We start from the raw sequence: 14,483 nt of genomic DNA, 5'->3' as shown, positions 1-14,483 counted from the left end.
AGGATTTGAGCAAAAAGCTCAAATCCATTTGGCTGTCCTATTGGCTGGTTGTCTGTTACGACTATCGCCGCCCGGCCACTGGGGACATGCCAACAGATACTAACACTACCTTTTGTGTGTTTACATATCAAAATGCATGTGTTCAGCTCCAAGTTTTCTTTGCATTTTTATGTATTGATATGCATGTTATGATATAAAAATATGTTATATTCTATTAAATATAAATGTAAATTATATTGCAGTTGCAGCTGCCATCCAAGATGAAATGTCAGTTGGACATTTTGTTTTGAGGGAGAACAGGAGGGGACCGAGTACTGAGCCCTGAGGGACACCAGCGGAGAGTCTGCGTGAAGCAGACGTGGATAGTTCATTTGTATTTTTTGTATTTGCAAACTTAAATATTTATAAGTACATTTTTGATTTTGTATGATATTGCACCTATGGTCCATTTACATTTTACATTTACAGCATTTACCAGATGCCCTTATCCAGAGCGACTTACAATCAGTAGTGAGAGGGACAGTCCCCCCCCCTGGAGACACTCAGGGATAAGTGTCTTGCTCAGGGACACGATGGTAGTAAGTGGGGTTTGAACCTGGGTCTTCTGGTTCATAGGCGAGTGTGTTACCCGCTAGGCTACTACCAGCCCACCCTGGTCCAGGAGGACACATTTCGTCCCACTGTGTAATATCTGTGTATACTAATCCCCGTGTTAGTGCCACCATGTATGACGCTATAGTCACTATAAAACTCTGCGACATGTTATATGTTTCTATGTCCGCGGGGTGTCGCTGTGACCCCGCCGCCGGGATTTAAAGATGGCGGAACGCATGGCGGCGCGTCTGGCTGCGCAGGAGGAGCAGATCGCGGTGCTGGGTGAAGAGATCCGGCGCCTGCGGGACGGGATCTGCGGGGACCGGGACACGCTGTGCTCGCTGGCCGGCAGGCCGGAGCTGGAGAGCCTGCGCGGCGAGAACGAGAAGCTGAAATACCGGCTGATCCACCTGCGCCGGGGGCTCCAGGCCCAGGCGGAGCCGGAGGACAGCGGCCGGGCAGGCGCTCCGAACGCCGAACATGACAACCAGGAGGGCGACGCTCCCCAGAATAAGAAGGTAGAATTAACGCGCTCGCCGAAGACACGATACTGACACCTCCTGGCTGCCGAGAGAACTGCAGCTTCCCGTCACCGGTCAATAGCAGCTAATAATAACAACATTTATTTCTTATATAGCCCAATATCACATACAGTACGTCTCAATGGGCTTTGACAGGCCCTACAGCTGAGACCCCCCCACACCTGACCCTTCTGCACACAAGGAAAAACTCCACACAAAATAAGCTCTAGAAGAGAGAAAAAAAGAAAGGAAGAAGCGTTGGGAAGGAGTGAAACAGAGAGGGACCCCCTTCCAGGGTAGAGTGAGACTGCAAGTGGTGTCAGTGCAGGGCTGGTGATTGTTCAATAAGAGAAAGAGGCATATAGTTGTGGAGGTGGAGAAGACCAAAATGTGTCATGGTGTACAATATGTGTCCCAGGGTCTAATATGACGTGAAAGTGAAGAGATTGTCATTGTTGTACACTGCAGCACAGCCCACGGTACACACAATGAAATGTGTCCTCTGCTTTTAACGATCACCCTTGGTGAGCAGTGAGCAGCCATGACAGGTGCCCGGGGAGCAGTGTGTGGGGACGTGGTGGACCGGGATTCGAACCGGCAACCTGATTACGGGGCCACTTCCACAACCGCTAGGCCACCACTGCCACGTTTGTAGAGTCACAAGGAAACTAATTTGCTGCGTTGAAACACTCCCAACTATAATGCTGTAGTGCATTAAAACACACAGCAAGTGAGGAAATGAACTTTTCTTTATCAGATCATTTCTGTGATTCTATGATTAAGGACACTTAATCTTTTTTTTTTTTTCCTTATTGTTTTATATTTTTCCCTAGAGAGGCCCACAGTTTGAGAACTAAGGTCCTCAGACATTTTATATGCAAGATGACTGGTCAAAAGTTTGAGTAGTGAAACTAAGAATGAAATACATTTACATTTACAGCATTTACCAGACGCCCTTATCCAGAGCGACTTACAATCAGTAAGTCCCCCCCCTGGAGCAACTCAGGGTTAAGTGTCTTGCTCAGGGACACGATGGTAGTAAGTGGGGTTTGAACCCGGGTCTTCTGGTTCATAGGCGAGTGTGTTACCCGCTAGGCTACTACCACCCCCATAGTAGTTCACAAATAGTTCACAAAGGTAGAACACACAAATAATACTGGTTTAAAAAGTGAATCTGGATCATGCGGTTGTACGGTGTCTCTTCATTTCATGCAGTCTGTTGCGCCAGAGTCCAAGAAACCCGGCGAGAACAAGAAGGAGAAAGCCGGTGGAAATCGGGGAGCCGGAGAGGTGAGTGTCACTAAAGTGGATCGTAACGTGGACAGAAATCCTGTCCCCAGTAACGGGGCTTTCTGCTTGACCAGCTGGACCCGTGGCCAGCCTACATCGCCGAGAGGCTGACCCTCTATGACCAGCTGAAAGCAGAGAGCGACGCCCTGCTGGCCAGACGAGCCGCCGAGACCCATCCCATCAGCGTGGTGCTGCCGGATGGCCGGAAGGTGGAGGCCCAGGCCTGGGTGACCAGTCCCTACCAGATAGCACGTGGGATCAGGTAAACGCCGGAATCTCGCCACGGTCCCGGGCGCGGCCCGACGTGTTTGTAAATGGCCGTTGGTGGTTGGTGTGTCGGTCAGTCAGGGCCTAGCTGACAGCGCGGTGATTTCCCGCGTGAGCGGGGAGCTGTGGGACCTGGACAGGCCGCTGGAGAAGGACTGCGCGCTGGAGCTGCTGCGCTTTGACGACGACGACGACGCCCAGGCTGTGAGCGGGTCTTCCTGTAGCCCCGTCTGCTCGGCTCGGCTCTTGACCCAGGTTCACGCTGGAACTCTGTCCTCGGCAGGTCTACTGGCATTCCAGTGCCCACATCCTGGGCGAGGCGATGGAGCGCTTCTATGGAGGCTGCCTGTGCTATGGACCGCCAATAGAAAATGGTTTCTACTACGACATGTTCTTGGATGGCCAGAAGTAAGAGAGACACAAACCTCGAAATCAAGACCATGTTGTAGAAGACTAACATTTTACATCTTCTGAAATTGGTTCAATCATTAGGGGAGTATCAAGTAACGAGTTTGCAGACCTGGAGTCCATCTGCAAAGCTGTGGTGAAGGACAAGCAGCCATTTGAGCGTCTGGAGGTCAGCAAAGAAACCCTGTTGCAGATGTTCAAGGTATTTGCAGAACTTCTCATCTCCCCCTGCCAGCGTAGCTCCCAGAATTCCATGTAGATCACCGCAGGATTATATTTCTCCTCCAGTACAACAAGTTCAAGTGTCGCATTCTGAACGAGAAGGTTACCACACCCACCACCACCATTTACAGGTAAGATGACGCCCCTTCGCTCTTCTGAAGAGTCTCCGGCTGACGCCCATGCATGCTTCCAGATGTGGTCCGCTGATCGATCTGTGCCGAGGACCGCATGTTCGACACACGGGGAAGATCAAAGCCTTGAAGATCTACAAGGTGAGCAGCACGGGTCAGAAGGGGCTGGAGGACGAGCGAAGCTTCACACGCTGAAGTGCGGTAGAGAACCAGATACGAGATATTCTCCTCGTTCGCTTTGCATGTTGTGTGAAAATCAGCAGAAAGAATGTCGTGACGCGGCAACGTCACCAGAGTCTGTTTTTAGAATTCGTCCACCTACTGGGAAGGCCGCTCTGACATGGAGACCCTGCAGCGCATCTATGGCGTCTCCTTCCCCGACTCCAAACTGCTGAAGGAGTGGGAGCGCTTCCAGGAGGAGGCGAGGAACAGGGACCACCGCAAGATCGGCAAAGTACGGAAACCGTGACCTGATGAAGCTTCCGTTCGTCACTTGCCAGTAGTGACACTAGTCCCCCTAGAGATGTGTCTTTCTCAGGGACATGATGGTAGAAGGGGGACTTGAGCCTGGGCCTTTATGCTCTTCTGGTTCCTGACCCATCCTACCCCATGTCCCTGGGTTTGGGACTGTCACCTGCGTTATGTATGTTGATGCAATATGATTTCACATTAATGCTGAAAACTTGTGTAGTAGAACCACCTATATTTAACATTAGATGAAAAGTTCTTTTGGATTCTTGGTCCCCTATAAACCACCACGCCCGAAACGTACCGATGTCTCGAGCATCACCGCGTGAAGGGCTTATTATGCAGCTTGATGCTTTTAAATCCAACAATTGTTCAAATTATGATCGGCTGAGCGTGCACCATTCTGTTTAATTGAGTGTTCTTTGCATCACTTGGTTATAAAATGTCAGGAAACTGAAGTCTTGTTGCCTTTCTAACGAGTAGAGGGCTGTTGCGGTAGAAACGGTGCAGGAACAGTTTGCAATTAACTCGTGAACAGATTTCCCTCCATGTGTCCGCTCGGGTCCCCCGCCGAGTCTCTCCTGACCGTCTCATCCGCTCTCTCTCTCTGATGACAGGAACAGGAGCTGTTCTTCTTCCACGATCTCAGCCCGGGCAGCTGCTTCTTCCTCCCACGAGGGGCTTATCTGTACAACACCCTGGCCGAGTTCATCAGGGTACCAGCGCTCGTTTCCTCGTACCTTTTACCAACCTACAATTTTAAACCTTGTAGAAAAAGTGGTCCATTGTGCCACTTAAAAAAAAAAAAACTAAGATGCCACATACATTACAGCAGTGGTTCCCAAATTCATACTTGTACACACCTTCTCAGTCAATGTGTTTTCTTTATCTTCATGACCATTTACATTGCTAGATTCTCACTGAAGGCATCAAAACTCAAAATGTGTGAATGAACACATGTGGAGTTCTGTACTTAACAAAAAGTGGAGACCTGACCTCCACAGTCACCGGACCTGAACCCAATCCAGATGGTTTGGGGTGAGCTGGACCAACAAGTGCTAAACACCTCTGGGAACTCCTTCAAGACTCCTTCAATGAGAATCATTTATGACATTTTTACATTTACATTTATGGCATTTATCAGACGCCCTTATCCAGAGCGACTTACAATCAGTAGTTACAGGGGACAGTCCCCCCCTGGAGCAATTTAGGGTTAAGTGTCTTGCTCAGGGACACAATGGTAGTAAGCGGGATTTGAACCTTGGTCTTCTGGTTCATAGGCGAGCGTGTTACCCACTAGGCTACTACCACCCTAGTAAATACCACCAACGTAAATGGACATGAGGATAAAGAAAACACATTGTACTGTATAAACAGTAACACTCCCAAAAGGATCATCAGAACTCTGTCTAATGCTGTATGATATATAGACTGGAGCCCGGGTCGAGTCGGGTTCGTACTCCGTTTCGTCTCTGCTCAGTCAGCAAACGCGAACTTTTGCTCTATAGTACCCATCCTTTTCCTTTTCCATGCTTGTAAATTTGCTTTATTAAACCTTTTTTTAATGAAATGTTCATTCGATTTGCGATTCTCAGCTACTGTTGTCAGGTGATTCCTTTTAATTATTGCGAATGATGCTGAAATTGAGGGAAAAAAAAAAAAGTTTTAACCCGCAAACGTCCTTTTTCAAGAGCTCCCAGGGTCATGGCTATATTGAAATTGTCCAGTAAAAACACTGACCGTGCGCCTGACATTTATTTAAATAAGTCAGGGCGGCCAGAACATTTTAGGGACAATTACAGCTCCGATATAGACTCTAGATAGCCTGCAGGGTAAAACCAGGATATTAAGAACAAAGACCTACAACTGCCTTTTGCAAATAAAAGTTAGTAATGAATCATTTTGTTCTTTTAACATGTATATGAGGGAAGAAGTTTGGGTCGGGGGGGTCCTGGCTTGTCTTTGACACAGGCAGAGGGGCTTCAAATAAAAAGGTTGGGAACCACTGGGTCAGAGCAGGTCCTCAGTATATATTCTCCACGCCATGCCACAGGAGGAGTACAACCGGAGAGGATTCCAGGAGGTGGCCTCACCCAACATCTACAACAGCAAGCTGTGGGAGACGTCCGGCCACTGGCAGCACTACAGCGAGAACATGTTCTCCTTCGCCGTGGAGCAGGACATCTTTGCGCTGAAGCCCATGAACTGTCCCGGCCACTGGTACGTCGGTCAGCTGCTTTTTTTCGCTGAGGTGTGTGAGGACTTGTTCACTTTTTCTTGTTTGATGCACCTCCACGCTCTGGCCGTTGGACAGATGGAAATCTGAAGCATCTGTCCTGCTTTTCCCAGCTTGAACACAAATCTGGAGAAGTTTCATCTGTTCTGTGACTCATGCCACATTAATAATGATTAATAATTGAAAAAAGAGAACGTCTACTTTCACAAACAGGCTGGAAGTATGTATGATGCTTCCTGGACTCACTTCTTACGGTATTTTCCCAGTCTGATGTTCAACCACCGTCCTCGTTCCTGGCGTGAGCTGCCTCTGAGGTTGGCGGATTTTGGAGTTCTGCATCGTAATGAACTATCTGGCACCTTGACTGGACTGACGAGAGTCCGGCGCTTTCAGCAGGATGACGCTCACATCTTCTGCACTATGGAGCAGGTGATTCCACCTCTGCACAGCCTTGGTTGGATGGAATTTTTTTTTTTTTTTTTTTCTTTCCTGATTCTTTGTCATCTGCAGATAGAGTCTGAGATGAAGGGATGTCTGGAGTTCCTGCGCTGTGTCTACGATGTCTTCGGCTTCTCCTTCCAGCTGCATCTCTCCACCCGTCCTGAGAAGTTCTTGGGAGATGTTGCTGTGTGGGACCAGGCTGAGAAGGTGGTGTTTGGGCTTTACTCAAAACTCTACTCGTATCCATATTCTTGATGAGACCCATCATAAAAATCCTTATTATTTTGAAATGTTAAGCAACTGGAGAACAGCCTTAATGAGTTTGGTGAACCATGGAAGCTGAACCCAGGAGATGGAGCGTTCTACGGACCGAAGGTGAACTTGTGAATGTTCTTATCATATGACACGATGGCCAGATATGAGATCTTCGGCGGAAAAATAAAAAAACAAAAAAAAAACATCTTCGTATGTCTCCAACAGATTGACATTCAGATCAAAGACGCCATCGGCCGCTACCACCAGTGTGCCACCATCCAGCTGGACTTCCAGCTCCCCATCCGATTTAATCTGACCTTTGTGGGGTGAGTCATCCTGCACCTTCTGATGCTTTTTACAGATATGGATGGAAACTCGTCAGCCTTGAAAGGTTACAACTCTGCAGTGTTTGGATGGTGGAAGCCACGCGTCTCTTTGCCTGTTTTGCAGGAAGGACGGTGACGACAAAGCAAGACCCGTCATCATCCACCGGGCGATCTTGGGCTCGGTGGAGAGGATGATCGCCATCCTGACTGAGAACTATGCTGGAAAATGGTGAGCTGTCGGTGCAGTGGAGACCACCGACCGTGGTCTGGTGGCCTGGTTCTCAACGTCTTCTCTCCCCCAACAGGCCGCTCTGGCTGTCCCCACGTCAGGTCATGTTGGTGCCGGTGAACCCCTCACTTGAAGAATATGCCAAGAAGGTATAGAATTTTATTAGAGGTGCCTGCTGGTTTCCCCCGTTCAGCAGTCCCAACGTGACTACACGGTTGTGGGGCGTCGACAACGATGACCCCTGCACATTTACGCGGGTTATTATAACTCGAAGACAGAAATCCAAGCCACCTTTGATCAGTCAAAACATTATGATGAAGTGAATGAACATGTTGAACCTTGACACATTGGAAGCAGACAAAATGGCCAAATTGTGATGGCTAGATGGCATGTCACTTCTGCAGTGGTCAAGGATCTGTGGGCCGTGCTGGGGATACAAGCCTGGACCGTGGATGCACCGCCTCACAGCTTGCTCAACTTGTAAAGGATCTTATGGGCTGTTTTGGTGGTCAAGCGTAATGTCGCGTAATGACCGTGTCAAGTTGCTGACCTGTGCTTCTCTCGGCCCTCAGCTGTGTAAGCAGTTTGTGGAGGCCGGCTTCATGGCAGACGCCGACCTCGACTCCAGCTGCCTCCTGAACAAGAAAATCCGCAACGCTCAGCTGGCGCAATACAATTTCATCTTAGGTTGGTGGATTCTGAGCCCAGTCAGAGACTGTGTGTGTGATGGGCTGCGGGCGTCTTGTTTTGTTCGCCACCGCTGTGGTGTGTGAGAGTGTCATGAAAGCTGTTGTGTGTGTGTGTGTCTTTTCCTCTTCTCTGCAGTGGTCGGCGAGAAGGAGAAGATGACTAACAGCGTGAACGTTCGCACGAGGGATAACAAGGTCCACGGCGAGCTGACGGTGGACGAGGTTCTGTCCCGGCTGACCCTGCTGAAGCAGTCCCGCTGCCGCACCGCCGAGGAGGCTTTCTGATCGGGATCTGGCGTTATTTAAGCTAAACGAGTTTGCCTGTTACACAACGCAAAGGGGGCCGATCATTGTTTAAAACCGCAAAACGTAAAACGGTACAGAAGTCAAATACGTTTATTCCATGAACAGTACGGGGAGAAACAAGGTCAGATCTTTTCTCCAATCTTTCCCAATTCAGGAGGACCGATTGAGCGCTTCAATTTTAGAAAAGTGCCATAATGACCGGCATTGTGGTTGTTGAAAGTGGGAACAGAGTTTGAAGGTTTCTCAGAGAAGATCCTGCATGTAAGTCTGGATAAAAGAGTATATCTGTCTGTAAGGAACGTTTTGTGTGGTTGGAAGCAGAAATCGGGTTTTAAATGGAACACCTTAGGGAAAAATGAAATGTATTTATTTGTACCAGAAATTTGTCTCCTTGTGTTGCTGGATCGCTGAAATAAATAAGAAGAACGTTTGGTGTGTTTCTCTTTCCTGCGTGTTAAATGAGGGCACATATTTCACGTCTTAAACTCGATTATCTTCCCTAATGGGCGATCAGTATGTGTCCTGGTGGAGACAGGCCTCCAGGGAAATTTAGCTCAGTGAAACTGCCACAGTTTGGTCCTACTTGCATTCGAATTGAATAACGACCTTGGTTATTAATGTGAAATGCAAAAAAATGATCAATTAATCAAAATTAATCCTGGTCAATCCTTAAAACTAAAGCTTGCTGTATTATGTAAAACTGTAACAGAGTTGACTGTCACCTTCAACGTCACACGCCGGTGTCGCCGGATCCTGAATGGTACCAGCACCTTAAAATTATACAATTTTTAAAAAATAAATTTCCATTCTGACGTTGCTCTGAAAATCTGCTCCATTGAGACATATCATCATGGGCCTCGCATATTTTAGTGTTTGATGCAACGTTTACCTGCGGAACGGATCGCGTTCGGCGAGGCGGCTGAAGCGCTGCATTGTGGGATCTGTAGTTTGTGTGTTATCGGCGCTTGATAACAGATCGATGTTAAACGATTCGCGAGTTTAATAAAGACACAGCCAGATCTGTACCCTGTCGTGCGAATGAAATAACTTAAAACATAAAAAAAAACGAGGTCAAGAATTATCGTACATTGTGGGATTTGTTGAATTATTGATCGTACGTCTTGCAACACTGGCACGCGCGGAAGACGTCACTGCGGTGACGTCATACATCGCCGAAGTGAATTGTGGGTCTGTCACTTTGCTTTTCTTGCAGGATGGTGTAAAAAAAACGACTTATTCTGTAATACGCCCAGTTAATTATCAAATTTGAATAAACGTCGCAGTTTTCGGAACCCGCGTCCGTCAGTGTGTGAAGGCGACGCCAGGGGGCGCTGCTGCTGCTGCCGGGGCCGCCGTCATGGCTACTCTCTGGAGCCTCCGCCGCGCCGCCCGGAGGCTCGCCGTCATGAGAGCCCACGGGCTGCTCCTCCTGCTGCTGGCCGAGCCGCTCGTCCAGCCTGCGCACGGTAGGAAAACGGAGCCTTTCCGTGGCGGCGTCGCCCGTTATAAAAAAAAAACGCCCGTTTCCCGCCCGGCTACGTGCTGGCTAGCCGGCTAACGCGCCGACCTCCGCCCGCCTGCGTGGAAACAACCTCCCGGGCATCGTCACCTCACCCCCGTACACCCGCGGCAGGCGACCTTGAGTAGGCTCTGGGAGTAAAACTCGCGTCCTGTGGACGATGGCCACGACTTAGCACGCTAACGTCGGCCAGTGATGGCAGCAGCGTCCTTATTTCACTGTAAGGACGTGGGCTCGTCGCGTAATCCGAACCCGTTCTTTTATTTTGTCCTATCTGAGGGAAATGGTTGTGATCAGCGCCAAGCTCAAATAAACTGTGCACAGTATACAGTACAGGTCTGTGGTTTGGAGACACCTCCTCATTCAACGTGTTTTCTTTATTTTCATGACCATCAAAACTATGAATGAACACATGTGGAGTTCTGTACTTAACAAAAAGTGGAGACCTGACCTCCACAGTCACCGGACCTGAACCCCATCCAGATGGTTTGGGGTGAGCTGGACCAACAAGTGCTAAACACCTCTGGGAACTCCTTCAAGACTGTTGGAGAAGCATTTCAGGTGACGACCTCTTGAAGCTCATCGAGAGAATGCCAAGAGTGTGCAAAGCAGTAATCAGAGCAAAGAAACTAGAATATAAAACATGTTTTCACTTATTTCACCTTTTTGTGTTAAGTACAGAACTCCACATGTGTTCATTCATAGTTTTGGTGCCTTCAGTGAGAATCTACCAACGTAAATGGTCATGAAGATAAAGAAAACGCGTTGAATGAGAAGGCGTCCAAACCTTTGGCCTGTACTGTACATGTAGTTGAATTATTTACCAGCGGGCCAGAATATGATAAACATTATAATACACTTTGTTTTATGTCTTCTTTCTCGCCGGTTCCGTTTGCCTGCTGCAGGGTACCTGAGCTCGACCGCACGGGTCAGCCAGCCGCCCTACAACCGAGACGAGCAGTACAGCCCCGTCATCACCAGCCCCATGGTGCCTGCTTCACCCTCTGGTGAGAGATTCGGTCGGAAGCAGACGTCCGGCTGCTCAGAGAATTCCGTCTCATTCGTGTGTCTGTCTTTGATCCAGCCGCTCCGACTAAAGCGGACAGTGACCTGTCCAAATGTCCCAGCGGAGGCCGTTGTGACCGACTGCCCGTTGACTGCATGACCTGCGACCTCCATCACAACTGCACCTACGGAAAACCAGCAGAGTTCTCATGCCAGCCCAAACGGGGCGTGCACTGCACTGTAGGTTCTGCCGGGGTCGTTCTCACATGTGCTCGTGTAAGCAGCGTTGTGGGAACGTGACCTCCACGATCTTCTCATCCTCTGTCTCCCAGGGGGAATCCGGCGCGCCGCTGGGCAGCTTCAATCTGACCATGACTTGCCAGTTCTGCTGGCAGCTGGACCTGTCCCTCTACCGCTGCGAGAAGTCCTTTCAGTGTAAGACTGTGGCCTGTCCACGCAGACGCTACAATGCCACCTGCGAAGTCCTGGAACACGTGCACTGCTTGGGTATTGTCATTTTTGGGTCTTTATTACAAATGACACCAGGGTTTATTTCGTATGTATTAATGATGATGAAGATGTGGAACGGGCAGTGGGGGCCCAGCGGTGAAGGAAGCGGCCCCGTAATCAGAAGGCTGCCGGTTCGAATCCCTGAGCAAAGCACCGTCCCCACACACTGCTCCCCAGGCGCCCGTCAAGGTGCCCACTGTCACCAGGGGTGATGGTTAAATACAGAGGACACGTTTCATTGTGTGCTGTGCTGCGCTGCAGTGTATCGCAATGACAAGTCACCTCACTTTCACTTTTCATTTGTTCCTCAGGGAGAAGGAAATTCCAGAAGCGGCTGTTCTGCAACTGGACAGGAGGGTATAAGTGGTCCACGGCGCTGGCCCTCAGGTAGGAGTCCATCACACAGCATAACCTCCATATATTTGCTGGTGAGTGTGAACCTTCGCTGGGCTCACGATTCGATTCCGATTATCAGCACCTCGATATCACGATGCGTCCTCTACACGGTCACATGATCTTTTAAAAAGAGTTAAGGTCCCATTTATTGGACACTTTTATTTTCTACTATGTCTATGTTCAGTCCGCACTCACCTTGTAACCTTCGTATATACGGTAGTTCTCCTTTAAATACACACGTCAGTATGCTGTCTTGCTGCCTCCTTTATTATTTCCTTTTATACTTTCGGTTCGTTTAATGTCCCCGTCTCAAGTACAAGCGGTGACCGACCCTTACCCAGGCGTAGCAGATAAATAGAGAGCGTGATGGAAACCCCAGCAGCGGCGCGAGATTCTACAACCTGACTCCACATACGGCACCAAAGCGGCTGGTTCAGGCGTCCGTGGCGTCAGGTGACCGCGGGCTGAACGTGGACTGAAACTCCGGATCAAGAAAAAAATGAACCAAGCAACGTCATTATGATGTAATCGATATAGAGTAGTCCACGTCTGCATCGCGATGTGTATTGGTCTACTAGTTGTAAGTCGCTCTGGATAAGGGCGTCTGGTAAATGCTGTAAATGTAAATATAAGACCACAGAGTCCCGGGTTCGAGCCCCACTTACTACCACTGTGTCCCCCCTGAGTGTCTCCAGGGTGGACTGTCCCTGTAACTACTGGTTGTAAGTTGTTCTGGATAAGGGCGTCTGGTAAATGCTGTAAATGTAAATATAAGACCACAGAGTCCCGGGTTCGAGCCCCACTTACTACCACTGTGTCCCCCCTTAGTGTCTCCAGGGGGGACTGTCCCTGTAACTACTGGTTGTAAGTTGTTCTGGATAAGGGCGTCTGGTAAATGCTGTAAATGTAAATATAAGACCACAGAGTCCCGGGTTCGAGCCCCACTGTGTCCCCCCTGAGTGTCTCCAGGGGGGACTGTCCCTGTAACTACTGGTTGTAAGTTGTTCTGGATAAGGGCGTCTGGTAAATGTAAATGATTATGATTTATTTACCGTTGTGAATGGCTACCGTTGGTCTGTTCAAATCCATGTCCAACCATCCACGTTTCTCCAACCCCCCCCCCTGCTGGTTTACTTCTTAATCAGAGTGAGTGTCTGTTAACCCCTCATGACCATGTGGTTTTTTTTTTTTTTCCTTCTTCTCCTGTAGCATCACGCTGGGTGGATTTGGCGCCGACCGCTTCTACCTTGGCCAATGGCGCGAGGGCCTGGGCAAGCTGTTCAGCTTCGGGGGTCTGGGCATCTGGACCCTCATCGATGTGCTGCTGATTGGAGTGGGCTACGTGGGGCCGGCCGACGGCTCGCTGTACATCTGAGGGCTGGTGGGCGGCGCCGGCGGGGGGGCGCGGTGGCTCTCCCGCCTTCCACGACTCAGCCCCATTAACACGTGCCCGGCCGGCCAAGCTCTCGCTGCAACAGACTCCTGTCCCATCTGCCACCGGGGAGGGCTCCGCTCGTCCCCGGCCTACACGTGTCACGTTGGGCACGCTCGCCCGTATCCAGGCTACAGCCTGCGTGACGCGCACACGCCGTGTTCGTGGGGGGTGGGGCTTTACAGATGGCGCCAAGTTATGGGGCCACTGTGGTTTTTTTTTGTTTTGTTTTTGCACTTCTGGACTTTAAGGGTCACTTTTAGGGTCAAAAGTGAATATGGGTGGAGTGACGCTGTAAAATGAAACTGAAGAGAGATGTTAATGGTTTATTTAACTTTATTAAATATGTACACACACACACACACACACATCTCATGTAATTAAGAAGTCACCCGGCAGATATTTCTTTATGCCTTGTCCCCAGACAGGTCGGTAAAGGTTACGTTCAAGTAAAGTGTAGTGATTGTCACATGTGATGCACAGCACATGGTCCACACAGTGAAATTTATCCTCTGCATTCAACCCATCACCCTGAGTGAGCAGTGGGTACCATGACAGGCGCCCGGGGAGCAGTGTGTGGGGACGGTGCTTTGCTCAGTGGCATCTTGGCGGATCGGGATTTGAACCGGCAACCTTCTGATTACGGGGCCACTTCCTTAATCGCTAGGCCACCACTGCCCCCAAAAGTATTTGAAGGCTTCAGTGAGGTTCAAACTCACGACCCCTGGTTTACGAGACCAGTGCTCCTGCCACTGAGCTATGAAGCCTAGGATGTTCAGGATGTTAATGCGGACTTGACGATGGTTAACTTCTGTTTTAATTTTACGACGTGAGTAGTGCATGAATAAAGCACTCTGCATCGCAGCTCCTGCGGTTTGTACATAAATGTGATCAAATAAAATCCATTTGTAAATAGATTCTGGCCTGTTTTCTACACGATCGAGGTCCCGACCGTACGGAAATGCTGTGATCGTGTGAATCTCGCAGGTTTCTGGTCTGGAACTTGGTGTAGGATGGAACGTCACGTGAACGTAAAATCCATACGAACCCGTCTGAACCTGCTGTGCGTGAAGTTCACACGAACCCACTCCTTCTCACGCTTCCAGTGACGCACCACGTGGCCCTGCTGCCTCACCTTCCTCAGGGCGTCAGGGAGGTGAACCGGGAGCGTTTCTTCGCGTTGTGTAATCCTCGCCATGCGACACGGCCGCTGCTGGACTCTCTCCGCTGAACAAGAG

General features: G+C 49.5%; 2 protein-coding genes and 1 non-coding gene across 3 annotated transcripts; 2 read left to right on the top strand and 1 right to left on the bottom strand.

Moving 5' to 3' along the window:
* The first annotated feature begins 782 nt into the window (after positions 1-782).
* Positions 783-8,814, top strand: LOC114765772 (threonine--tRNA ligase, cytoplasmic-like). The gene is made up of 19 exons (XM_028956185.1): positions 783-1,112; positions 2,331-2,405; positions 2,480-2,667; positions 2,750-2,876; positions 2,956-3,080; positions 3,165-3,282; positions 3,369-3,433; positions 3,496-3,574; positions 3,741-3,887; positions 4,519-4,617; positions 5,955-6,121; positions 6,404-6,566; positions 6,648-6,785; positions 6,876-6,953; positions 7,059-7,159; positions 7,284-7,388; positions 7,465-7,537; positions 7,961-8,075; positions 8,214-8,814. Exons 1-19 carry the CDS (start codon positions 819-821, stop codon positions 8,360-8,362), a joined length of 2,406 nt encoding a protein of 801 aa, XP_028812018.1. The 5' UTR covers positions 783-818; the 3' UTR covers positions 8,363-8,814.
* An 883-nt stretch (positions 8,815-9,697) lies between these two features.
* LOC114766197 (TM2 domain-containing protein 3-like) lies at positions 9,698-13,817 on the top strand. The gene is made up of 6 exons (XM_028956846.1): positions 9,698-9,849; positions 10,808-10,909; positions 10,987-11,147; positions 11,240-11,414; positions 11,729-11,804; positions 13,023-13,817. The coding sequence occupies exons 1-6, from the start codon at positions 9,741-9,743 to the stop codon at positions 13,186-13,188; spliced, it is 789 nt and encodes a 262-aa protein (XP_028812679.1). The 5' UTR covers positions 9,698-9,740; the 3' UTR covers positions 13,189-13,817.
* A 122-nt stretch (positions 13,818-13,939) lies between these two features.
* trnat-cgu (transfer RNA threonine (anticodon CGU)) lies at positions 13,940-14,012 on the bottom strand. Its single transcript has one exon. It is a non-coding gene; the product is annotated as a tRNA-Thr (tRNA).
* Between the last annotated feature and the right edge of the window lie 471 nt (positions 14,013-14,483).

The sequence above is a fragment of the Denticeps clupeoides genome, chromosome 16 (genome assembly GCF_900700375.1).
Source record: "Denticeps clupeoides chromosome 16, fDenClu1.1, whole genome shotgun sequence".
Lineage (NCBI taxonomy): Eukaryota > Metazoa > Chordata > Actinopteri > Clupeiformes > Denticipitidae > Denticeps > Denticeps clupeoides.
Note: the sequence above shows the minus strand (reverse complement) of the source record. Positions and strands in the feature narration are given on the sequence as shown.

What these genes read in the sequence shown, in the direction of transcription:
- LOC114766197 (XM_028956846.1), top strand. Translation starts at nt 9,741, where the DNA reads ATGGCTACTCTCTGGAGCCTCCGCCGCGCCGCCCGGAGGCTCGCCGTC. An exon ending in GCTCGTCCAGCCTGCGCACG is followed by an intron (nt 9,850 to 10,807) that starts GTAGGAAAACGG and finishes TGCCTGCTGCAG; the next exon opens with GGTACCTGAGCTCGACCGCA. An exon ending in AACGGGGCGTGCACTGCACT is followed by an intron (nt 11,148 to 11,239) that starts GTAGGTTCTGCC and finishes TCTGTCTCCCAG; the next exon opens with GGGGAATCCGGCGCGCCGCT.
- LOC114765772 (XM_028956185.1), top strand. Translation starts at nt 819, where the DNA reads ATGGCGGAACGCATGGCGGCGCGTCTGGCTGCGCAGGAGGAGCAGATC. An exon ending in CCCTGGCCGAGTTCATCAGG is followed by an intron (nt 4,618 to 5,954) that starts GTACCAGCGCTC and finishes GCCATGCCACAG; the next exon opens with GAGGAGTACAACCGGAGAGG. An exon ending in TTTAATCTGACCTTTGTGGG is followed by an intron (nt 7,160 to 7,283) that starts GTGAGTCATCCT and finishes CCTGTTTTGCAG; the next exon opens with GAAGGACGGTGACGACAAAG.